At 36.8% G+C, this 25,508-nt stretch overlaps 1 protein-coding gene across 1 annotated transcript; it reads left to right on the top strand.

The window, feature by feature from the left end:
• Positions 1-136: 136 nt before the first annotated feature.
• On the top strand, positions 137-25,508 carry LOC117337518 (protein VAC14 homolog). The gene is made up of 17 exons (XM_033898532.1): positions 137-395; positions 1,246-1,396; positions 2,241-2,408; positions 3,889-3,951; positions 6,442-6,549; positions 7,594-7,703; positions 11,421-11,527; positions 11,784-11,922; positions 13,309-13,533; positions 13,660-13,786; positions 15,176-15,241; positions 15,706-15,998; positions 19,031-19,205; positions 20,014-20,132; positions 22,385-22,464; positions 22,811-22,967; positions 25,136-25,508. The coding sequence occupies exons 1-17, from the start codon at positions 289-291 to the stop codon at positions 25,284-25,286; spliced, it is 2,346 nt and encodes a 781-aa protein (XP_033754423.1). The 5' UTR covers positions 137-288; the 3' UTR covers positions 25,287-25,508.

Raw genomic sequence — 25,508 nt, forward strand, 5'->3', positions numbered from 1 at the left:
CACGTTTCATAGAATTTGTGTTATTTCGCAGCTTTTCTGACCGTATTATTTGTTTTCATTTACTATCATTGATTCTTATTGCTTTAAGATAAAATATCTATTTATATAGCATGCGTATCTAATTATTTTTATTTACACAACGGCCCGGCCAAAAATCACGTGATAATCAAAATGGCAGCCTCCAGGGATGAATATATTTATCTTCTTCTTCTTTAGGTTTACGGGGTTGTTATATGATTGTCATTGAAAAAATCGTGACGTACGACAACAGATGTTGCAAATAGGGCCATGAGTGGAAACGACAAAGACTTTGCGCCTCTGACGGCAATATGTGTGCGAAATCTGAATGACAAGTTATATGAGAAGCGCAAAATGGGAGCTCTGGAAGTTGAAAGGTAGGTCAAGTGATCGTGATAGACCCATCGTGATGACTGAATAAGGTTTGCGGAAACCACCGGCTTGCGTATAATACGTTAACTTACCAATTATACACAAATTGAGGTATACATACAAATGTAGCTCTGTTCCTATAAATAACCAAAATCAATTTAAACTTAACATAAAAAAAATGTCCAAATCTCATTTTATTAATGGTTATGAAAAATTCATCGTCGGAAACCCATGGTTGATACCAATGCAAAAATAAAATTAATTGCATTTGGGAAAATACCAAAAATTGATGCAATACTTACAGTTACAGTAACATCAATTGGTTTCTTATATAAGTAGCCAACTGCAACACGTTCATGACAGTTAACATCTTCAACTTAAGTAAAATATTATTTACATTTTCATAAATTAATGTGTCTTTAAATGGTACGGTAGCTTAGGCAAATCTGGATATATATGTTCAGAAAAGTGTTTCCTTATATCTAGCAGAGAATGCTGCGGATATAACTTTTTATCATGTATTCACATTTGAAGCAGTGAAATGAATATTTTTAGTCTAGTTGTGCATTTTCAGTCGTATTTGAGTAATTTCATTGTAGCAATTATTCAATATCCATATTCACTCTGTGTTCCGTAGCAAACTATATAAGTGATAGAGTCAATCCGATATGGCGTGGTTGTGTGGTCTGCACAGAAGCATCCCTTTCATGATGATTCTGGCATAAGGTACGCTTGGTTAGTCTCTGCATAGATCAGAGTACAAATAGATTTTGTTATTGTTGGATGTTTGTTCTGATTGTTGCTAGGATTTTTTAAAAAAATCTTTAATGATGTCTGTGTTTACTTTTAATTTAGGATGGTGAGAGATTTCTCGGTTACTGGCCAGACTGTTCAGATTCAGCGGGTCCTGAAAGTTCTTGGTGAAGACCTGGCATTGTCCCACAACCCTAACTCACGGAAAGGTGGTGTCATAGGTTTGGCAGCTACAGCCATTGCTCTAGGAAAGGTTAGGTTTGATCAAAACAACAGAAAGGTTGCAGTTAACTGTTTCTGTGATCTCTGGTGATACATGGTTCAGACAGATGATAAAAAGTGCTGGAATTTTCGGTCAGTGTGGGAAAAATGCGTACTTGATATAAATATGCTTTTTTCAGATTCCTTAAAAATGGGTAGTTTGTTACAAGAAAATTATAAAAAGATTTCAATCATCAACATTAATTATTTACTTAAATTTTTGATAATATCTTGATTGCGATGCATGCATGGTTATTCATTTCGGGCTCAGTCTTTTGAGAACTTTAAATTTGCTTACCTGACACAATTTAAATCATTAAAGATAAAAATTATCTCCATTCCATACAAATTAAGTGGACAAAAACTGCACTAGGAGATTGAGAAAAAGTGATGGAAGATGCTTGAAAAGTGCTTGAATTTTGAGGTGGAAAGTCTGTACAAACTACAGTGATACCAAAATCAAAATTAAATGTGAAAGATATATTGTAAGGGTCACTAAGAAAAACGGCCTGCTGGTTATAAATTGTTTAGTGGCCACCATCTCTTCAAATTGCTCCATGTTCCTCTATCTGTTCTTCAACAAGTTTTGTTATTGCTAGTTCTTGAAAAGTGCTGATCTTTCCCTAACACATGTATATGCAGGCTGCCTATTGGTCCTTCATTACACAGGTTTAAACATTGAATATTACACCAGTAATGCAATTTTTGTATGTTGAAGTTTGCAGTCACTCTTTTGCTAAAATATCGGGTGAATTCTTCAAGTTCTATTAATTTCCAGTTTAAGACTTTCTGAGCTTCTTCTATTATGTGATATGACATTGACGTTTTGTTGCTAGGAGTCGACTAATTATGTGGCGGAGCTTGTCAAGCCTGTACTGGACTCCTTCACTGACCAGGACAGTAGAGTGAGGTACTATGCCTGTGAAGCTTTATACAACATCTCAAAAGTCTGTCGGGGATTTGTCCTTCCTTACTTCAATGAGATTTTTGATGGCCTGAGTAAGGTAAGAAATTTAAGCCCCAAACAAAGCTATAAAAAAAATTATTATTATGTATTAACATTATACACTATTTAAGCATTGATGTCATTTGTTTTTTAGTTTCATCGGGGTATAAAACAAGTTTTGTTTGCAAACTGTATGAATCCGCGTAGCGGATTCTTACAGAAGTTTGCAAACAAAATTTGTTTCATACCCCGATGAAACTAAAAAATAATTGACATCAACGCTTATAATTAATTTTTGAAAATGATTTTCTAATTTAAAACATGTCTTATGTACAATTTTACTGGTTTTAAATGGGATTCTTTTTCTCAAATCAATACACAACGTCAATTGTCGTATTGTGACGCCACATTTTTCGTGCCATTCATGATTCTCAGAATTTCTCTCATAGAAGAATGAAATTTTTTTTTCGACCAATCACATTTGAGTATTTACCATGAAAACAAAGAAAAATTAATTATAGAATAATGCATGCTTTGTTAGACCTTTGCATATGTAAGATACATTTTTCTCACATACTTCACAGGATTATCCCACAGTTGCCAGGGAAAAGATAAATCAATCTTACACGGGGGGGTAAAGACAGTCGGCACGCGCTATATGACGCTGCTCACAATAACGTATCGTCATCATTTTACGTTGAGTAACTATGTCTTAAATGATGACGTCATTAATTTTGACGCACATTGCAATGGGCATTGCAGATGGCGCGATGAAAAGTTTCATAAAAGCTGACATATGCTTGCAAGTATGTGAGAAAAATAATCAAACATGGGTCTGTTCAGCAAACAAGGATATCTCAACCCTCGTGTAAGAGTTTGGCAACCTGCACTTGACAAGCCTCATGCTGACTGGCCAAACTCTTACACTCGGGTTGAGATATCCCTGTCTACAGAACAGACCCATGTTAGATTCTATTAGTCCCATGTAGAACACCCATGTGGGTTAACTCCATCCCATATAGGTGCACCGAGTGACCTCAGGTCCGGGACTGCTTTTTATGTACAAAGGGGAGTAACTTTTGCAGTTGTTAGGAGAATCATATTTGAATCAGACTCCGATTGGGGCCATGCCCTAAGCCTACTCAGTAGGATAGACTAGACAAATGCCGCACACCAAAACTGTGTGACGTCACTGGGAAAACCCTTCTGTTGGTTCATATGTATAATAACTTTCACTTTCATTTTTATTATATATGTTTCCTTAACAGTTCATTTTGCATTATATTTCGGTTCATATATGATGAAGTTGAACTATATTTTCTATGTGTCATTTGAACAAATTATAAATTGTGTTCATTAATTAAATATAAACGATTACACACTACAGAACAATGCATGCTTTGTTAGACCAGATTTCTTCATCTAACAATGTAGAACATTATGTCATAATCTACTGTAACATGCTAAATTTAGACTCTTAATTTAAAAGAAAACAACAGAATATTGTATGTGTGACGATTGCTGTAATTATTCCACAGTTATCCTCAGACACCGACCAGAACGTCAAGAATGGAACTGAGCTCCTCGACAGACTGATCAAGGTTAGTTTTGCAATATTATATAAGCATAACCGGTATGTAAAAATTGTCCTGTTTCTGCGAATTATGATAAACAACAAGCATTTTTAGACTAGATTTTAGTAGTATATGGCAGAGGGTATGGTCTCTGTCGGAATCCATCAGGAGGCTGCTCTGGTGCTGCATGGATAAATTATTAAATAATTAACAGAAATTAATTGACTTCTCACAAAAATAAATCTCAAAAGTGATGACTTCATTTAAAAAGAAATCAAGAAAATTTGAAAGCGTTTTATAATGCTTATCAGCATAAAAACAAACCTATATTTTACCAGCGAAATAGTTTTAGCAGTTGTAATGTAAATGATAAACAAACACGTTTTAAACAATAATTATAGTTACTTAGTGCCTGCTTAGTTTTTAAACTATCTGTACGATGTAACTTTTATGCGGCACATTGGTAACACACTTAATAATAATAATACTTTATTTTCTGAGGGTGACATATTTAGCATGTGCTAATCTTACATATGGCCCTCTATAACAACATACAAAACATAATATACATTAATCAACAGATAACATGATATCTTGAAATACATACAATGTAATTGGATAAGAGTTATAGTAACGAACATGCAGGTACTCATAGAATAATTGTATATACAGTCAAACTTCGATGTTTCGAAGTTCAAGGGACTAACAGAAAAACTTCGAAACAGCGGGACTTCGAATTATTCATGGTTGACAATAGATCGATGTTTTCTTGATAATGACCATATCCGTTAACGTTACATGTCCTCAGTGTCTTCGTGTTGATCGTCGCCTGTCAGGCTCACATCGAAAAGTTTAGTTAATTTATACCTCAAACACAACAAAATAAAAATTCTTTTCATTAATTATACCTAAGCATTTTATTAATTAAACAAAATATGTATCGGTTACAAAACACTTATATCGCGTTTAACAGATAAAGCAAAAGAAGTACAATGTACACTTACGTAAGTCGTTAGGCTTTTCTGCTAAAGACACGTGCGTTTACGTTATGTGCATATAAAATACGGAATGCCGATCGGTTGGAGAATGCATGATTGAATGACAAATAATCGATTTACTTGGATATTTATGTATAAGTTTGAAACGTGACACTTTGAATATGAGTGAAGCCATCGCTAATTGTTTGTGTTTAAAATTGGTCCAGTTGTTTTACAGTTCCGTAAAATTTACTCACCGACCGCTGATTTCAATGGTGGCGGAGATTATCAGAGACGACTACCGAAATGTTTTACCGGAGTGATTAAATGTCATGGCTTCTAAATACACCTTTTATCTATCAATTTGGTCTGATTATTAATTAACCCCATGACCGGGAGTGACAACACACGCTATCGTTATCCCTATTGTCAGTCAGGGCATTTGGGGGAGAGGTGTGAAATCTTGCCGCAGGGGTCACGACAAACACCTGTCCAGTGGTCAGTACAGGTAATTTTTTTGTTCGAATCATGAGATGTCAATTACCTATAATATCATAGCTAACGGGTCATGAAAAAAAGTTCGATACATCGAAAACTTCGATTTATAAAAATTCGAATCATACATAGTTTCTTTAGTAGTGTTATATAGTGGGAAAATTCGGGACCAAGCAAAAAGTTCGATACAGCGAGAAATTTGAATCAACGAAGTTCGAATCATCGAGGTTTGACTGTAGTTACATGTATCATTCGGAAAGAACATGAATTTCTTTATATATACATTTATAGGGAAACATTTAAAATCAATTAAGCATTGATGTCATTTTTTTTTAGTTTCATCGGGGTATGAAACAAATTTTGTTTGCAAACTTCTCTAAGAATCCGCTCTGCGGATTCATACAGTTTGCAAACAAAATTTGTTTCATACCCTGATGAAACTAAAAAAATATTGACATCAACGCTTATAATTAATTTTTGAAAATGATTTTCTAATTTAAAACATGTTTTATGTACAATTTTACTGGTTTTGAATGGGATTCTTTTTCTCAAATCAATGCGCATCGTCAATTGTCGTATTGTGACGTCACATTTTTCGCGCCATTCTCGGAATTTCTTTCATAGAAGAATGAAAAGAATTTTTCGACCAATCACATTTGAGTATTTACCATGAAAACAAAGAAAAATTAATTATATACATTTATAGGGAAACATTTAAAATCAATAGATCATAATAAAACCGCGATCACATGAAAAGGTATATATAGGGTTACCTGCCCGACCGTGTAGGTTTTCTCCGGGTACTATATGATTTCCTCCCACAGTAAGACCCCACACAGGGTTCAATCTGGATCAACAAGCATGATTGATATAAGTTAGTATAAGTTGTTTTGCATTTGTCGTAAAATGAAATTAACAAAGTTTACATTTAACAAAAACAGTTCCATTATATTTTTTTAATTATTGATCTTCAGTTTCCATGTGCACGTTACAGTACCTTGATGGATGATCTCGAGTATTTAATGTAATTATGTCATCTCCACAGGACATCGTAACCGAAAGCTCAGCCTTTGATCTACGGGCATTCATTCCAATTTTGCGAGAAAAATTGTATGTTAAGCAACAATATCCACGCCAGTTCATCGTGTCATGGGTACGTATCCACACCAAGCCAATGTTTTGTGAATAGGTATCAATTCTAGGCCAATGTTTTTGGGATAGATATCCATCCTAGGTCAACGTTTTATTCATAAATATCCACCCCAAGCCAACGTTTTGTTGGTAATTATCCATGGATAATGATATATCCACGCTAAGCCATTGTTTTGTGGGTAATTTTCCATGCCATGCCATCATTTTATGGATAATTATCCATGCCAAGCCATCATTTTGTGGATAATTATCCATGCCAAGCCATCATTTTTTGGATAAGTATCCACGCGCCAATACATTGTTTTGTGGTAATTATCCACACCAACCCATGGTTTTGTGGGCTAGTATCCATATCAATTCACCGTTTCTTGGGTAAGAATCCATGCCAATCAGCTTTAGGTTATCGATAATACTTTGTAAGTAACTTGAGACAAAATCTTTAAGCAGAATTCTGATTATATTTAATTTGTATTGTTAGATTGATTTAAGACAAAAATATTTGTTAATGTTTATTTTAATAATGGCAACTGATGCTCATTGGGCCTGGGCTGTTATGTCCCCTCCATGATCTGAGGATTAAATTGCTTTGTTACTCCAATTATCGCAGTTTATCAAAGATTGTCATTCATTTGTTTTTTGAATTAATTAAGATGATAATATTTTCCATCAAAGTTCTATAATTAAGGACAAAAATTAATGCACTTTCATTACACTGTAACACTGTTTTCCATCAAAGTTCTATAATTAAGGACACAAATTAATGCTGTTTCATTACACTGTAACACTGTTTTCCATCAAAGTTCTATAATTAAGGACAAAAATTAATGCTGTTTTATTAAATTGTTACACTCGAAAAATCCATCTAATTTTTCTATGAATTTTTGAATTTCAACAAATATGATGTCAAATCACGATCAGGAAGAGGAACATACAGGTTTCAGAATGCTCTATTTTATAATTAGGTTCATCGTCATATATTGATAGGTTGTTAGGTCTATCATGACTTGTTGATAAATTGTTACTAAGTATGTTTTCTGTACTACAGATTGCCGTCCTAGATGCCGTTCCAGACATCAATATGCTCGTACTACTACCTGAAATATTACATGGTCTTTTTGAGATTCTCGGTGACCCAAACCCGGAAATCAGCAAAATGTAAGAGATGTTGAGGTCATCTGATCTGACCCAAAGGGTCAGGATGACCATCATGTCGTCTGTCGTTGTGCACTGTGTTCTGTCCATATACTTTTCACAGATTTAATTTCTTTTCAAATTCCACCTGTGGGATCTAATTACATCAAGCTTGCCAGGAATGATTCTGAAATGGTCCAGACCAAGTGTTGTTATTTTTCAGTTAATTTCAAAATCCAAGATGGCCGCCATCTTGTAAAAATACATTTCAAAACCTCCCGTTCCATTGTTGCCATTGAGCTAAAAAATTATAGTGGGGATGTTAAGGAAAGGAAGCCAATATGACCATCATTTTGAAAAATATATTTTGAACTTTTCTGGTTACAAAAGTGTGATTTTTGTCGAAACTTGTCAGGAATGATCCTGAGCTGGTCCTGATCAAGTTGGTCTAAATACCAACATGGATGATTATAAGACTCTTTCATATGTGTATATGTAGGATAGGGATATTCCACACGAGGGGTCACAAAATGTGGTGAAACCCGAGGCTTGCCGAATTTCTGGCGAAAGTGTCCCTCAGCCATCCATTTTCTTCAATTTTTTAATTTCTTTATTTGACGTTTTTACTAAATATACTTGTGATATTCTGAAAGATCATACCCTATTTTGGCAAACTATGTTTGCACACACATTTCATTCATTTTGTGGTTAAGTGATGAACGAATCAACAATTCGCCGATAAAAATTACCGTAACTTGACCGACTTTTACGTGGCCGTGATCAAATTGTCAACATCCGAGAAAAAGAAGTTCTATCAACAATACTGAAAGACAACGCTGAAATGAGTTTTCCAACTTTACATATAATTTGATTTGCACCTCGACATATTTAATCATTTCACAGAACACACTGTACTTTTAAATGTCAAGTCAAATTTTTTTTTATAAAATACTACGTCACTGCATGACGTCACGACTGTCATTGGAATTCCATTCATAGTTCAAGGATAGGTATTGAGAGTGATGTCGATCTCGATCGCCATGACGCGGCGATGCTTCGTGGCTGGTAATTTTAAATTCACTGTGATTTTGGCAACTTCGTGTGTGAACCCTCGAACAGTGACTCTATACGAGTATTCGATCTTTTCTGTGACATAGGATTATATGTGTTTAACCGGTTGTCTTGATGGAATGACGAAGGTAGGTCAGTCGATAGGCTAACGATGATCATATTGAAAGGCTAGGATGGCAGTTAGTTTTCATGGTTACTCTACACAAATATAGACTCTGAGTTACAATTAAAATAAATATTTTTATATGAACATCGAGGGGTGTCATTTTTACCGAATGTTCGTTCATTTAAGAGCCAATTCCCAACTTCCAAATACACAGGTTACTGAGTAGGCCTAACAGTTACTGACAGTACAGTAGAAATCTAGAGTAAACAAATTCCAGGGCCCCCTGCTGACGCAAACGGAACCATTTCATAGGTTGTGACGTTTGACATTTTCTTTTTTTATATTTTTTTATGTATGGCTTTTATTTTACTTCCTGTCATTGCCAGGTGATTGTGTGTGTTTACATGTTTTTAATGACAAATGACAAATCTGTCGGGTAGGCAAGTCTGTATTGTACTGTAACTGTTACAACAGGCCTGTAGGCGTAGTCTAACTGTTTGTTACAGTAACAGAGTTATATGTTCGCTCAGATGAAATGTCTAATCGTTTAACCGTGTAGCCCTATTGATTTACTGCTGATATGATATATATTTATCTAAGAATGTATGTATTTTTATAGTTAAGTCCAACGTTTCAAAACCGACACCGACGATAAGGACTGTCGGATGTGAACACAAGCAGACGACATTGTGAGAGTTGTCCCCCTTGAACGCAGATTAATCCGCGCGCGTGAAATGCTATGTAAGATAGATTTATCTTACAACGCTATCTTACATGGGCAAACTCTATCCAACATGGCGAGATATGAGAGAAACATTGGTCATTTTATTTTGATTTTTATGTTTGAATATTTATGATTTTGCAATCATAGTTTTTTTTTTGTTAAAAAACACACATACCCGGGGTATTTAACTTCTTCTCTAGTTCTATCAATCAGATTTAGATGAAACCTACTAGGAATTATCCCAACATAGTCTTGACCGTGTGTTGTTATTTTTTGTGAATTGTTCTCAGTATTGCTATACAATGTACTTATACTAAGGTCTTTATAGTCAGATGACCGGTCAGGTTCATGGGCCTTTTGATTTTGTGATAACATGCACTGTCTTCCATTTTAACTGCTTTATGCAAACAGCATGATATCAGCTCAGTTGTCATGTTTCATAGGAAAATTTCAACAAGTCAACTCGAATTAAGTTTGGCATGAAACATTCAAAAGCTTATGATGAAACATTGTTCGTCTTCTGTGGTCGTGATTGCCAACATTAATAGTATGTCTGCTTAAGGACTGTTTGGGTATACTGTATATCAAATGAATTATAAAGATGTCTCTATCTGGATGGCCTGTATTTGATTATTTTGGGTTTTTCGGGTAATTAACTATTTGTTTTATGCTTTTAACGTCTTTGATCAAAACTTTTTGCCCTCTGTGCAGGCCTCAGGAAAATAGTTTTGACTAATCAGGCATGAAACAACTACCGTACTATTCTTAATGCTTCCATTTTTGTGTTGCCTGCTGGGTCATTCTCACATGGGAGTAGGGATATTTATAGCCAGTAGCTTGACCCAAAGTCATTCTCATAGGGGAGTAGGGATATTTAGCAAGTAGCTGGTAAGTGTCACATTTATTTTTCCCCTCCATTCCTCCATTGCTTCTAAAGTTACTATATCAGGGTAGGGAATCAATATAGTATGTATACAGTGGACTGGGCTACACGGTGGTGACCAGATAGCTCAAATAGTAAGAGCCTCCGTCTAGAGTTCAAAGGTCCGGGGTTCGAGTCCCGGTCTGGTTGTGGCATGTTTTCTATTCTATTACAATAGCTCCCTGTATCTATACATCTAGACAAACTCTTATCATACATTGATGTACTGGATGTTATCAACTCTCTGATTGTGCTCAAAATGCCGACAGGATAGTTGATATTAAAGTACAGGTTTGAATTTCCTTGTGAGTACTGTAAACGTACTTATTTTAGCGGTAGTTTAATTTTAGCGCTTTTCGCGCTCTTTGTGGAGCGCTAATTCATGTACAGAGCTAAAATTTTGAATTTAAAACTGAATATTTACCGTATAACGGTAGTCAATGCAAGCCGGCGGCCATCAATTGTCGATACCATTACTAGCTAGAATATTCCATTGATATCAAACAGAATACTGAAATCGGCTTTGGGAAGATAATAAATAACATAACATAACAACTACAACTCACATGTCATTTTAATGAAAACAGTTCACTAGTGACTTACCTGTAGAACACGGGTCGTCTATTCAGACATCTGTCAGTGGTCGCATTTTAAGTCGGTGTCTAGTTTTAGAACACGGGTTGTCTGTCAGTGCTTGCATGTTTTGTCGGTGCCTAATTTTAGAACTGAAATATTTTCCGGATTTATTTTAGCGTAGTCGGGATGACTGTGCTAATTCACGTCCACGCTAATAAATCATATTTTACAATTTTCTGTGTTTGCGCTAAAATTTGACTGCGCTAAAATAAGTACATTTACAGTATTTGAAATATGTCGCATGCTTGAATTTTCAATGTATACTTTATGTATTATGCACAGGTGCCAAAACGTCCTACAAGAATTCCTGAATGGTATCAAAAAGACTCAGTCAGGTGTCAACTACGAGGGAATGGCCAATATCCTCATTACTCACAGCCTCTCTGATCGTATGTTGTTTTCACTTTCCCTGTCTGAGATTCCCGTGTCTGTCAAGTAGAGATCGTTTGTGCAGTTGACATCAAAGGCAGTAAATGAAGCCATGTAAAAGCATTTAACCAACCATGATTGACCTTGACATTGAATGCTATGAAACCATCGTACCATATTGCGTATATGTATATATGCTTATAGACTCTGATCTACACTTAACATGCATGTATTTGTATTTGATCAATATATATACCTGGTATATATGATTGACAGATCCGCTGATTCAGTATACAGCCATCTGCTGGCTCCAGGAGTTTGTGGCCCAAGCCGAGCGGACCATGCTCCAGTATACGTCAGGGATCATACATGCTGTGCTGCCTTGTCTCGCTACAGAGGGCCACATCACTCGCTCGTATCCTTGAAGACATCACTAAACTAACAGATCATTAAAAAAGTTGTAGAATCATCTCTGTCCATGACATTTTGTCAGTTAGGATCTGTTTAATGTTTTAAAATGAAAACCTTCAAAATTGAATTCTAAATGAGGCTTGTTGTCTGAATTGAAATATTTCGTCTCAATCTTGCTGAGGTAACGGGCTATTGAAAGAAACAACCTTGAGCCACGTAAACAATAACAGGTCAAGTATGGTAATATACATAATAAGGTTTTCATAATTGATCCATATCCAATAAATTTTTCTGTAAAGCTGTTTTTTTGGGATGATCCCAAAAATAAATCTTTTCAACGGATCAATTTTCTGGATTGATCCCGTAAACTAACAATTGTCCTCTCTAAAAGTTAATTTCATAGGTTTATCAGGATCAAATAAAAAAATCATAACTGATACATTATGTAATTAAGAAAATACAACATGGTTCAGACCTAGTTTTGGGGCCAAGTGGCTGATAATTCATCAGTAGAAACCAAAATTCATGCAGATGAGGCACTCCAAAATCTTTTCCTCTTCTGGAAAAAGTATAGTTCTAATGTAACTATTGTTAAAAGTAGAGTTTTCTTGTCCAAATTATAATTTCAACCAAGATTCTATGTGTAACTTCAGAATTAATATATCCAGAAAGCTCAAACTGCTTCTAATTGTCACTGTAGAGAAATTTTGACTTCAGTTTGTAAAAAGTTAATTTGTATTTAATCATAACTTAAGTTCAAACTTTAGATTTTTAGTCATAACTCGTTCAATGTTTTCAAGGTTCCAATTGTCCTGAACCCAACCGTAAGGTACATACATGTATATCATGTCACAGCTCAGGAATTAAAAAGTGTCTAAAGTAAATCATTAATATTTCGACAACTCCTTATTTTTTTAAGGATATGTAGCCCCATGAGTGATGGATTTTGTCATAGCTTGCTTATTTGGTTGACTGCCATTTTTAATTTAAGGAAGCTGAGGTCAAATATATTAAAAATTTAAGCAGTTTTTTTATTAGCTCACCTGCCCGAAGGGCAAGTGAGCTTATGCCATGGTGCGGCGTCTGTCGTCCGTCCGGCGTCAACTTTTTCATTTAAACAACTTCTTCTCAATAACCAAGAGGCCCAGGAACTTCATATTGGGCCTGTATCATACTGGGGTGAAGGGCTACCAAGTTTGTTCAAATAATTGACCTTGTTTGATTTCTAACAAAGTTTTTTAGGATGGATAATGTGCGGAACAAACTAGTTTAGCTGGTGAATGAAAATAAATCTGAAGTCAGAGTGCTCAAATATACGTTAGGAAAGCTTTTGTCATCATCAGTTCTTGTTTGCACCAGCTGAAATATTATTGACACTTAACCCTGTTAGTGTGAGTGAGGCTGCCAAACACTTAAATCTTGCCCTGCTGAACCTGATATGTGAGGAGGATGATCTACCTACCCCGGTCCTAGGGAGTCCAGTCAACCCTGACCCAACCCAAGGGAGTCAAGTCAACCCTGACCCCACCCTAGGGAGTCCTGTCAAACCTGACAGTCAGAATCCGGACACACAGGCGACCAATCATGAGGACAGCCCTGTTATAACAAAAAGCAGGTGAGAATATATAATTACTCAATACCTCATTAAATATTCATAAACTCACATATACAATTAAATCAATATTAGATTTTATATGAAACAGCAAACATAATACCATATCTTCTGGGTTTTATTTTTCAGTGCAATTAGACTTAATGTAGCAAATGTAATTTCCGTGCTATGCCGAATGTTAGAACACCAGAGCTTAAGAACCAGAATCGCTGCTCTGGAGTGGCTGTCTCATCTCTTACTCAAGGTACCAAATAAGGTAAGAACAGGCAACTGACATTCCAAATAAGGTAAGAACAGGCAACTGACCTTCCAAATAAGGTAAGAACGGGCAACTGACATTCCAAATAAGGTAAGAACAGGCAACTGACATTCCAAATAAGGTAAGAACAGATAACTTACCTCCCAAATAAGGTTATAACAGGATATTAATCTTGCTAAATAAGGTAATAACAGGAAATTAATCTCCCAAATAAGGTAATAACAGGAAATTAATCTACCAAATAAGGTAAAAACAGGAAATTAATCTACCAAATAAGGTAATAACAGGAAATTAATCTACCAAATAAGGTAAATACAGGAAACTAATCTACCAAATAAGGTAATAACAAGAATCTAATCTACCAAATAAGGTTATAACAGGAAATTAATCTTGCTAAATAAGGTAAACTGCTAAATGAGGTAACAAGAGGAAACTAAATCTAGTTAAATAACCATGAAAGGTGTACAACTGTTACCTTGGTAACAACTTTTCTATTCAAAGAACACTGGTAACCCTTCTTAATATAGCAAATTCTTTTAATCATTTTTCTGTAGGAATGAACGGATTTGGTCCATTTTTGTCCTTTAGCAACCTTGGGTGAAGGAGAATTTTTTATAAACAGTGGGTTGGAATTAAACAAGTCTCCTGACCAGAAGTCAAGTTCAAAGGTCATGGTCAATTTTTTTTTTTTTTTTCACTGATGAACATTTTGTAATGACATTATGAAGCATAGTTAGTCAGAATTAAGCAATAGGTCAACTGACCAAAAGTCAAGGACACTAAATCAAAGGTCAAGGTCAAATTATTTTGTAATATTTCATTTAGGTTCACTTAAGTTTCATCATTGACAGAGGTTCTTGATTAGATGAATTGAATCAAACTTTACAACTGAGTTTTATACCAGTATATGCAGGTGGAAGGAAACAAGAGTCGAATCAGTTGATATTTCACTTCCTACTTGCATTTACTTTTGAAGTCCAAATGTCAAATGTCTAACTGAAACTCTGCAAAATTGGCAGATGGCTTCCTAATGATTGTGGGGGATATATAAAGTCGCATGTAGGGGCCCTTGCTGACTTGTCAGTATTTTAATTTGCTCTGAACTTTCTTTTGAACCAGAACACTACATTTAGTTAAAGGAAGAAGCTAACAGAAATAAATGGTGAAGAAAGGTATATCCCAAAATGGGGAAAATATGTGTATGATGTAAGTTAAGTGTGCTTTTCCATAATTACCGGAATATTTAGGTGGGTGATACAGGTCCCGTGGACCTTACAGCCTATTGCTTTTCTCTGTTTCATGCTGTGTCTTTACCATAATTATGCATTATCACATTGCTGGTGGTCTTGTTAAATGTGAATATTCAGACTTTTTCTTTTTTTCCAGACATTCCAGCATGTGGACAGATTTTTCCCAGTCCTCTTGACCACACTGTCCGATACCTCCACAGAGGTATGTGTTAGCCATCTTGTTTTTGCTTGATGTGTACTACTGTTGGTATATAACCCCAAACTGCTGGAACAGCCAGAGGTTCTTAGTTGGCGCCCCAGCTTGGGCAGGCCATTTTTCTTTAGCTCACCCATCAGAAGCAAACATGAACATGCTCTGGTAATATAAGTATCATAATTATGTATGTCCTTAGCCTATATAAATAACATGGCAACAATTGTGGCCACATGAAGGATATTTTGAATTGGAATCAGACAGTTTGATATCTTAAGCTAACTAGCCCTTGTAATGTGTATCATCAGCTTAATGATATCATTTTACCAATTTTGATTTGTGAAAAATACTATCATAACTTTTTTTCTTTTTGTTGAAAAATACAAATTTAGGCCTGAGATAGGAAGACAGGTATCTTGGCTGAGTAAGAGAAAGTGGTGTTTGGATGAAGATGATCAATTTTCTTTTTACAGGTTGTGCTTCTAGATTTAGAAACACTTGCTGAAATTTCATCTAACCCTGCAGGGTATCTAGTTCATCAGGAGCAACCAGGACAAAACCCAGGGTCAAAGGGCAAAAGTAAAGAAGGGCAGACAACTCCATCATCTAAATCTGCAAACAAAGTGAAAACCAAAGAGGAGGAGACAAGTGAATTTAGATCAGGACTTAACATGTATTTCACTAAATTCATGAAGGCGTTGTTGGATTTGTTCAAAAAAGACCAGAATTTACTTGAGCCAGAGGAGAGAGGGTACTTCATCATAAGGTTTGTTCTTCAGTCTCACCTCTACTACCTGTGTTCTTCATGTTTTATAAAGTTTTATATATTTCAGAAAACTGTCAAAGATTTGTATATTTCAGAAAACTGACAAAATTTTCTGTATTTCAGAAAACTGACAAAGTTTTGTATATTTTAGAAAACTGACTTAATTTTTGTGCGGTTTTCTTTATTTCAGAAAACCGACAAAATTTTGTATATTTCAGAAAACAAACACAGTTTTCTATATTTCAGAAAACTGACAAAGATTTTTATATTTCAGAAAACTAAAATAGTTTTTTTATATTCCCGAAAACTGACATAGTTTTGTGTACATGTATTTCAGAAAACTGACTTAATTTTTGTGTGTTTCAGAAAACAGATAAAGTTTTTCATATTTCTGAAAACCGACAAAGTTTTTTATATTTCAGAAAACCAACAGTTTTCTATATTTCAGAAAACCCAACAAATTGTGTATTTCAGAAAACTGACAAAGCTAACTTTCACATCTGGATAATTGATTGTTTTTTACATTTAAGACAAAAGTATGAAGTGTATAATTCTTATATTGTTGACAACTGTCACAAGTCTATGTTAATGTATACATTTAGGACAATATTGTAGTATGCGTTGTACATTTTAGACAGTTGATAAAGCAGGACTACGATTTCTCAGAGTGCCAGCCATGTAACCTCAGGTGAAGATCTGGGGTGTGTGGTTCGACACTCCCTACCTGTGTCGATTCATGTTTTTGTTGTATATTTCAGACAGTTGTCACAGCTGTTAAATGTTGTAAATTTCAGACAGTTCTCACAGCTGTTAAATGCTGTATATTTCAGACAGTTCTCACAGCTGTTAAATGCTGTATATTTCAGACAGTTGTCACAGCTAATAAATGCTGTATATTTCAGACAGTTCTCACAGCTGTTAAATGCTGTATATTTCAGACAGTTGTCAAAGCTGTTAAATGCTGTATATTTCAGACAGTTGTCACAGCTGTTTAATGCTGTATATTTAATACAGTTGTCACAGCTGTTAAATGGTGTACATGGATATTTCAGACAGTTGTCACAGCTGTTAAATGTTGTAAATTTCAGACAGTTCTCACAGCTGTTAAATGCTGTATATTTCAGACAGTTTTCACAGCTGTTAAATGCTGTATATTTCAGACAGTTGTCACAGCTAATAAATGCTGTATATTTCAGACAGTTGTCACAGCTGTTAAATGTTGTATATTTCAGATAGTTGTCACAGCTGTTAAATGCTGTGTATTTTAGATAGTTGTCACAGCTGTTAAATGCTGTATATTTCAGACAGTTCTCACAGCTGTTAAATGTTGTAAATTTCAGACAGTTGTCACAGCTGTTAAATGTTGTAAATTTCAGACACTTGTCACAGCTGTTAAATGCTGTGTATTTTAGATAGTTGTCACAGCTGTTAAATGCTGTATATTTCAGATAGTTGTCACAGCTGTTAAATGCTGTATATTTCAGACAGTTGTCATAGCTGTTAAATGCTGTATATTTCAGACAGTTGTCACAGCCGTTAAATGCTGTATATTTCAGACAGTTGTCACAGCTGTTAAATGCTGTATATTTCAGACCGTTGTCACAGCTGTTAAATGCTGTATATTTCAGACAGTTATCACAGCTGTTTAATGCTGTATATTTCAGACAGTTGTCACAGCTGTTAAATGCTGTATATTTCAGACAGTTGTCACAGCTGTTAAATGTTGTATATTTCTGACAGTTGTCACAGCTGTTAAATGTTGTAAATTTCAGACAGTTGTCAAAGCTGTTAAATGCTGTATATTTCAGACAGTTGTCACAGCTGTTTAATGCTGTATATTTCAGACAGTTGTCACAGCTGTTAAATGCTGTATATTTCAGACAGTTATCACAGCTGTTTAATGCTGTATATTTCAGACAGTTGTCATAGCTGTTAAATGCTGTATATTTCAGACAGTTGTCACAGCTGTTTAATGCTGTATATTTCAGACAGTTGTCACAGCTGTTAAATGCTGTATATTTCAGACAGTTATCACAGCTGTTTAATGCTGTATATTTCAGACAGTTGTCACAGCTGTTAAATGTTGTAAATTTCAGACACTTGTCACAGCTGTTAAATGCTGTGTATTTTAGATAGTTGTCACAGCTGTTAAATGCTGTATATTTCAGATAGTTGTCACAGCTGTTAAATGCTGTATATTTCAGACAGTTGTCATAGCTGTTAAATGCTGTATATTTCAGACAGTTGTCACAGCCGTTAAATGCTGTATATTTCAGACAGTTGTCACAGCTGTTAAATGCTGTATATTTCAGACCGTTGTCACAGCTGTTAAATGCTGTATATTTCAGACAGTTATCACAGCTGTTTAATGCTGTATATTTCAGACAGTTGTCACAGCTGTTAAATGCTGTATATTTCAGACAGTTGTCACAGCTGTTAAATGTTGTATATTTCTGACAGTTGTCACAGCTGTTAAATGTTGTAAATTTCAGACAGTTGTCAAAGCTGTTAAATGCTGTATATTTCAGACAGTTGTCACAGCTGTTTAATGCTGTATATTTCAGACAGTTGTCACAGCTGTTAAATGCTGTATATTTCAGACAGTTATCACAGCTGTTTAATGCTGTATATTTCAGACAGTTGTCATAGCTGTTAAATGCTGTATATTTCAGACAGTTGTCACAGCTGTTTAATGCTGTATATTTCAGACAGTTGTCACAGCTGTTAAATGCTGTATATTTCAGACAGTTATCACAGCTGTTTAATGCTGTATATTTCAGACAGTTGTCACAGCTGTTAAATGCTGTATATTTCAGACAGTTGTCACAGCTGTTAAATGCTGTATATTTCAGACAGTTGTCACTGCTGTTAAATGCTGTATATTTCAGACAGTTGTCACTGCTGTTAAATGCTGTATATTTCAGACAGTTGTCACACCTGTTAAATGCTGTATATTTCAGACAGTTGTCACAGCTGTTAAATGCTGTATATTTCAGACAGTTGTCACTGCTGTTAAATGCTGTATATTTCAGACAGTTGTCACAGCTGTTAAATGCTGTAGACGTATTCCAGTCATTATCCCAGATTCTTGTGGAGGAAGAGGATGTGAATTTTGCTTGTAAGATGGTACAGAGCCTCAACACCATCCTTCTTACATCAACAGAACTGTTTGATATGAGGAATCAACTCAAGTCTCTCAGTACACAGGTAAGTCTTCAACTCAAGTCTCTCAATACACAGGTAAACCTTCAACTCAAAGTCTCTCAGTACACAGGAAAATCTTCCACTTAAGTCTCTCAGTACACAGGTAAACTTTCAACTCAAGTCTCTCAGTACACAGGTAAATCTTCCACTTAAGTCTCTCAGTACACAAGTAAACCTTCAACTCAAAGTCTCTCAGTACACAGGAAAATCTTCAACTGCAGTTTCTCAGTACACAGGTAAATCTTCAACTCAAGTCAGTACAAAGGTAAACCTTCAACTCAAGTCAGTACACAGGTAAACCTTCAACTCAAGTCTCTCAGTACACAGGTAAACCTTCAACTCAAGTTTCTAAGTACACAGGTAAACCTTCAACTCAAGTCAGTACACAGATAAACCTTCAACTCAAGTCTCTCAGTACACAGGTAAACCTTCAACTCAAGTTTCTCAGTACACAGGTAAACCTTCAACTCAAGTCAGTACACAGGTAAACCTTCAACTCAAGTCTCTCAGTACACAGGTAAACCTTCAACTCAAGTCTCTCAGTACACAGGTAAACCTTCAACTCAAAGTCTCTCAGTACACAGGTAAATCTTCAACTCAAAGTTTCTCAGTACACAGGTAAATCTTCAACTCAATTCTTTAAGTACACAGGTAAATCTTCAACTCAAAGTCTCTCAGTACACAGGTAAACCTTCAAATCAAGTTTCTCAGTACACATCTCATTGATACAGACATGTTGTATGTTGTAGGTCATTGATACAGACATGTTGTATGTTGTAGGTCATTGATACAGACGTGTTGTATGTTGTAGGAGAGCTGTGTTTTGTTCTGCTGTTTGTACAAGTCCTGGTGTCACAGCCCTGTTGCCACGGTATCGCTGTGCTACCTGTCCCAGAACTACCGACATGCCTGTGACCTTCTGCTATCATTGTATCCTTTCAGTTTACATTATCTCGGATTTAACGAGTTCCATCTATTTTTAGCTCACCTGGCAGATCTTCAAGTAAGGTTTTGTCATAGTGTTGCAGCCACCGTCAACTTTTCCATTGAAGCGAGATCTTCTCATAAACAAAAAAGCCATGATTTTTGGCTGTTGGGTTCCTGGGATTGAACCCCACAACATTTGCAAAAAGAATTGACCTTGACTGATATTCAAGGTTACAGGGTCAAAGTTGTTTAAGCATTAACAAATGGCTTCTCCTCACAATAGGCCTAGAATCATGATATTTGATTGGTAGGTTTCTGAAATGGACCCCAACAAAATTTACGAAATTACCTGGATTTATATTCAAGATCACAGGGGTCAAATTAATCAAAACAGCTTCCTTTGGTTATCCAAAAGGTCTGGAATCATGATGTTTGGCTGGTAAGTTTCTAGGATAGAGCCCCACAAAGTGTGCAAAAAGGAATGACCTTGACCTATATTCAACGTTACAGAGGTAAAACATTCAAGCAGCTTTTTCTGATTAACCAAAATGCCTTGATTCATGTTATTTGGCCAGTTGATTCCTGGGATAGAGCACCAAATATGTGTTGATAGAGAAAACCTTGGCCCATGTTCAAGGTCACATGTATCAACTTTGTTAAAACATTCAAATGACTTCTCCTGGTTAACCAAAAGGCCTAGAATCATAATGTATGCCTAGTAGATTCCTGGGATGGAGACCCCATAAAGTTTGTCTGTAATTTATTCATAGATTTCTGAGTTTAGTCTGCCTCAATGTTTTTTTACATGTTGGCTAAATATATCATGTTTCCATGATGTTGATTCTTTATTTACATTAAAACTAGCTGGTTTTTTATTTTTTTTTTATTTAAATTTTAAATGAAAATTAAAACCCTTACGAATATTTGGCAACTATACAGTCTCGTATCATCAAAGAAATGTATACTAGGTTTACAATGCAGGCCTATTGGGCCTCTTGTTAGAAACTGCAAGTCTGTGAGAGCCTACTCATTTAGATTCATTAAGAGGAGGGGGGGGGGGGGGGGGGGGGGGTGCAATAGTATGCATTGTGTCCATCTGTCTTTCCGTTCTTTATCCTGTCCAGGCTCTATCTTCTACACTAATTGTCACAGAACTTCACTTTTGGGACATGGGTTCATCTAGGTGAGATGGTGTGTCGTGTATCAAACTTAGGGCGCTTTGACCTACATTTTGACCTTTAGTCTACATCAAAGAAAAAGAGAGCTCAATTTCGTATATACATCTTCATTTTGACCTTTGACCAACCTAGTACATCAAAGAAGAGAAATTTCTTTGGGTTGATTCTCTGTATTACTGCTCACTGGAATTTCTCACTTAGTACATGGCTTACTTCGGGTATGGAGTTGAAGCGTAACTGGACTGGGATGAACGCCAGCAACCATGTAGCTCAATTGGTAGAGCATTCTGCTAATGTACGGAGGTCCCATTTTGAACCCCGGTCTAGCCGTGCATATTTCCTCTCCTATTACAGAGTCACTTGCATTGAGGGTCTGATATTGCCTTCTAAAATATGTCATATTACTGAATTCATTCATATTTAAACCATCAGTCATTGAATACAGTGAGTCTGTCGAAACACTCACTTGTACACAGGTGAGTAGACACTCTCTTGTAGACAGGTGAGTAGACACTCTCATGTAGACAGGTGAGCAGACACTCTCTTGTAGACAGGTGAACAGAAACTCTCTTGTAGACAGGTGAGTAGACACTCTCTTGTAGACAGGTGAGCAGACACTCTCTTGTAGACAGGTGAGTAGACACTCTCTTGTAGACAGGTGAGTAGACACTCTCTTGTAGACAGGTGAGCAGACACTCTCTTGTAGACAGGTGAGTAGACACTCTCTTGTAGACAGGTGAGTAGACACTCTCTTGTAGACAGGTGAGTAGACACTCTCTTGTAGACAGATGAGCAGACACTCTCATGTAGACAGGTGAGTAGACACTCTCTTGTAGACAGGTGAGTAGACACTCTCTTGTAGACAGGTGAGTAGACACACTCCTGTAGACAGGTGAGTAGACACTCTCTTGTAGACAGGTGAGTAGACACTCTCTTGTAGACAGGTGATCAGTAGACACTCTCTTGTTGACAGGTGAGTAGACACTCTCATGTAGACAGGTGAGAAGACACTCTCTTGTAGACAGATGAGCAGAAACTCTCCCTTACTGTAAACATTTATCCTTGACTCCTTTTCAGTGGAAACCTAGAGGTTACAGTTGACTTTTTGAAAGAGATTGACAAGTTAGTCCAGCTAATAGAATCTCCTATATTTGCCTGTAGGTATTTGTCGATGCACAACTTTGAGTACATAACAATATGTAACAAGATCTTATTGTAACTGAGGAAAAAATCCAAGCCCATAAAGGGAAATGAAATTTAAGCTTTAAAATATTAATCGTTCTTCTTTAATTAAAAACTGATATTTTGGTCCAGATATAGTCAATGAGGTCGCCAATTAAAGGAAATGTTTCCAACTTTTGTCAGATATGGCCAACGAGATCCAAAATTAGAGGGTTCCAGCGGCCTTCTACTACTCCTCTTTAAGAAACAGTCCATTATATTCAAGATCAATCTGCATCTGCATCTTGTGAACATACAATCCTGTGATTATATCATTTCCAGATCTGCGTCTGCAGCTTCTAGATGTTCACAACAACCAAGATCTCATCAAGAGCCTATACGGTCTTCTCATGTTGCTGCCTCAGTCTGAAGCCTTCAAACTTCTGCGATATCGTCTAGATTGTATACCACATTATCAACTAGCCACTATTTATGATAAGTAAGTTTTTAACCAGATGGGGGACATGTAGAGGGGGTTGATGGGTAATGTCAGACCAAGAATCGGTGTATGGGGACATGCAGAGGGGGTTGATGGGTAATGTCAGACCAAGAACTGGTGTATTGGGGACATGTAGAGGGGGTTGATGGGTAATGTCAGACCAAGAACTGGTGTATTGGGGACATGTAGAGGGGGTTGATGGGTAATGTCAGATCAAGAACTGGTGTATTGGGGACATGTAGAGGGGGTTGATGGGTAATGTCAGACCAAGAACTGGTGTATTGGGGACATGTAGAGGGGGTTGATGGGTAATGTCAGACCAAGAACTGGTGTATTGGGGACATGTAGAGGGGGTTGATGGGTAATGTCAGATCAAGAACTGGTGTATGGGGACATGTAGAGGGGGTTGATGGGTAATATCAGACCAAGAACTGGTGTATGGGGACATGTAGAGGGAGTTCAGGGGTAATGTCAGACCAAGAATTGGTGTATGGGGACATGTAGAGGGGGTCGATGGGTAATGTCAGACCAAGAATTGGTGTATGGGGACATGTAGAGGGTGTTGATGGGTAATGTCAGACCAAGAACTGGTGAATGGTGGACATGTAGAGGGGTTGATGGGTAATGTCAGACCAAGAACTGGTGAATGGTGGACATGTAGAGGGGGTTGATGGGTAATGTCAGACCAAGAACTGGTGAATGGTGGACATGTAGAAGGGGTTGGTGGGTAATGTCAGACCAAGAACTGGTGTATGGAGGACATGTAGAGGGGGTTGATGGGTAATGTCAGACCAAGAACTGGTGTATGGGGGACATGTAGAGGGGTTGATGGGTAATGTCAGACCAAGAACTGGTGTATGGGACATGTAGAGGGGGTTCATGTGTAATGTCAGACCAAGAACTGGTGTATGGTGGACATGTAGAGGGAGTTGATGGGTAATGTCAGACCAAGAACTGGTGTATGGGGATATGTAGAGGGGGTTGATGGGTAATGTCAGACCAAGAACTGGTGTATGGGGACATGTAGAGGGGGTTGATGGGTAATGTCAGACCAAGAACTGGTGTATGGGGGGATATGTAGAGGGGTTGATGGGTAATGTCAGACCAAGAACTGGTGTATGGGGACATGTAGAGGGGGTTGATGGGTAATGTCAGACCAAGAACTGGTGTATGGGAGACATGTAGAGGGGGTTGATGGGTAATGTCAGACCAAGAACTGGTGTATGGGAGACACGTAGAGGGGGTTGATGGGTAATGTCAGACCAAGAACTGGTGTATTGGGGACATGTAGAGGGGGTTGATGGGTAATGTCAGACCAAGAACTGGTGTATTGGGGACATGTAGAGGGGGTTGATGGGTAATGTCAGACCAAGAACTGGTGTATTGGGGACATGTAGAGGGGGTTGATGGGTAATGTCAGACCAAGAACTGGTGTATTGGGGACATGTAGAGGGGGTTGATGGGTAATGTCAGATCAAGAACTGGTGTATGGGGACATGTAGAGGGGGTTGATGGGTAATGTCAGACCAAGAACTGGTGTATGGGGACATGTAGAGGGGGTTGATGGGTAATGTCAGACCAAGAACTGGTGTATGGGGGACAGGTAGAGGGGGTTGATGGGTAATGTCAGACTAGGAACTGGTGTATGGGGACATGTAGAGGGGGTTGATGGGTAATGTCAGACCAAGAACTGGTGTATGGAGACATGTAGAGGGGGTTGATGGGTAATGTCAGATCAAGAACTGGTGCAAATGTTATTACTGATTATTTTCAGTATTTTTGAAACTTATCTTGCAATCTCCCCCCACAATTTTTTAGCAAATTTCTTGAAACTCCATTGGCTTAATAACTATAGTATATGGTGTTGCTTTCCTGAGTTTTGATTTGACATCAGTGATTATCCAGACATCTGTATCTCTGCAGATCATCATCATTCTCAGTTTTCAACCAATGTTCAAACTTGTTTGTAAAATTTTGCTATGACATAAAATTGTACTCTCTCATTGGTATTTTGATTAGAAAGTGAATCTGATATTTCAGTATTTTGTATTCACTTGATACAAAAATGCACTTTAAAAAAAAAAAAAATTCTGTTTTCTTTTTGTCCTGGGACTGTCATATAATTATTGTTCCACCCTGTAGTATTCTTCTTACTAATATCTTTACAGGCACAAAGGCAAAAGCCTACAAGAGCAGCGTCCCCTAGTGTCAAAGATCAACTTCACAGATCTCCTGAAACATTTTCAGAAAGTCCAGGAAAAGCATCGAGAGGCACGCCATAAAATGGCTTTCCGAGGAAGAGCTATGCACACAAAATGACACAATATTTTACAATCAGCTGTTGAATTACGTAACCAATGACAATGTATTTCACAATTATCTATTGATGCTACGCACCAGTGACTGGAGATTTCCAAAAACAATTATGTATTGTTGAAGATTATTATACCCCCGCAACGAAGTTAGGGGGGTATACTGGAATCAGGTTGTCTGTCCGTCCGTCCGTACGTCTGTCTGTAGACGCATTTTGTCCGGACAACT

Source organism: Pecten maximus, chromosome 11, assembly GCF_902652985.1.
Source record: "Pecten maximus chromosome 11, xPecMax1.1, whole genome shotgun sequence".
In the NCBI taxonomy this organism is placed as follows: domain Eukaryota; kingdom Metazoa; phylum Mollusca; class Bivalvia; order Pectinida; family Pectinidae; genus Pecten; species Pecten maximus.

What these genes read in the sequence shown, in the direction of transcription:
- LOC117337518 (XM_033898532.1), top strand. Translation starts at nt 289, where the DNA reads ATGAGTGGAAACGACAAAGACTTTGCGCCTCTGACGGCAATATGTGTG. An exon ending in TACTCACAGCCTCTCTGATC is followed by an intron (nt 11,528 to 11,783) that starts GTATGTTGTTTT and finishes TATGATTGACAG; the next exon opens with ATCCGCTGATTCAGTATACA. An exon ending in AGAGGGTACTTCATCATAAG is followed by an intron (nt 15,999 to 19,030) that starts GTTTGTTCTTCA and finishes TGTATATTTCAG; the next exon opens with ACAGTTGTCACAGCTGTTAA.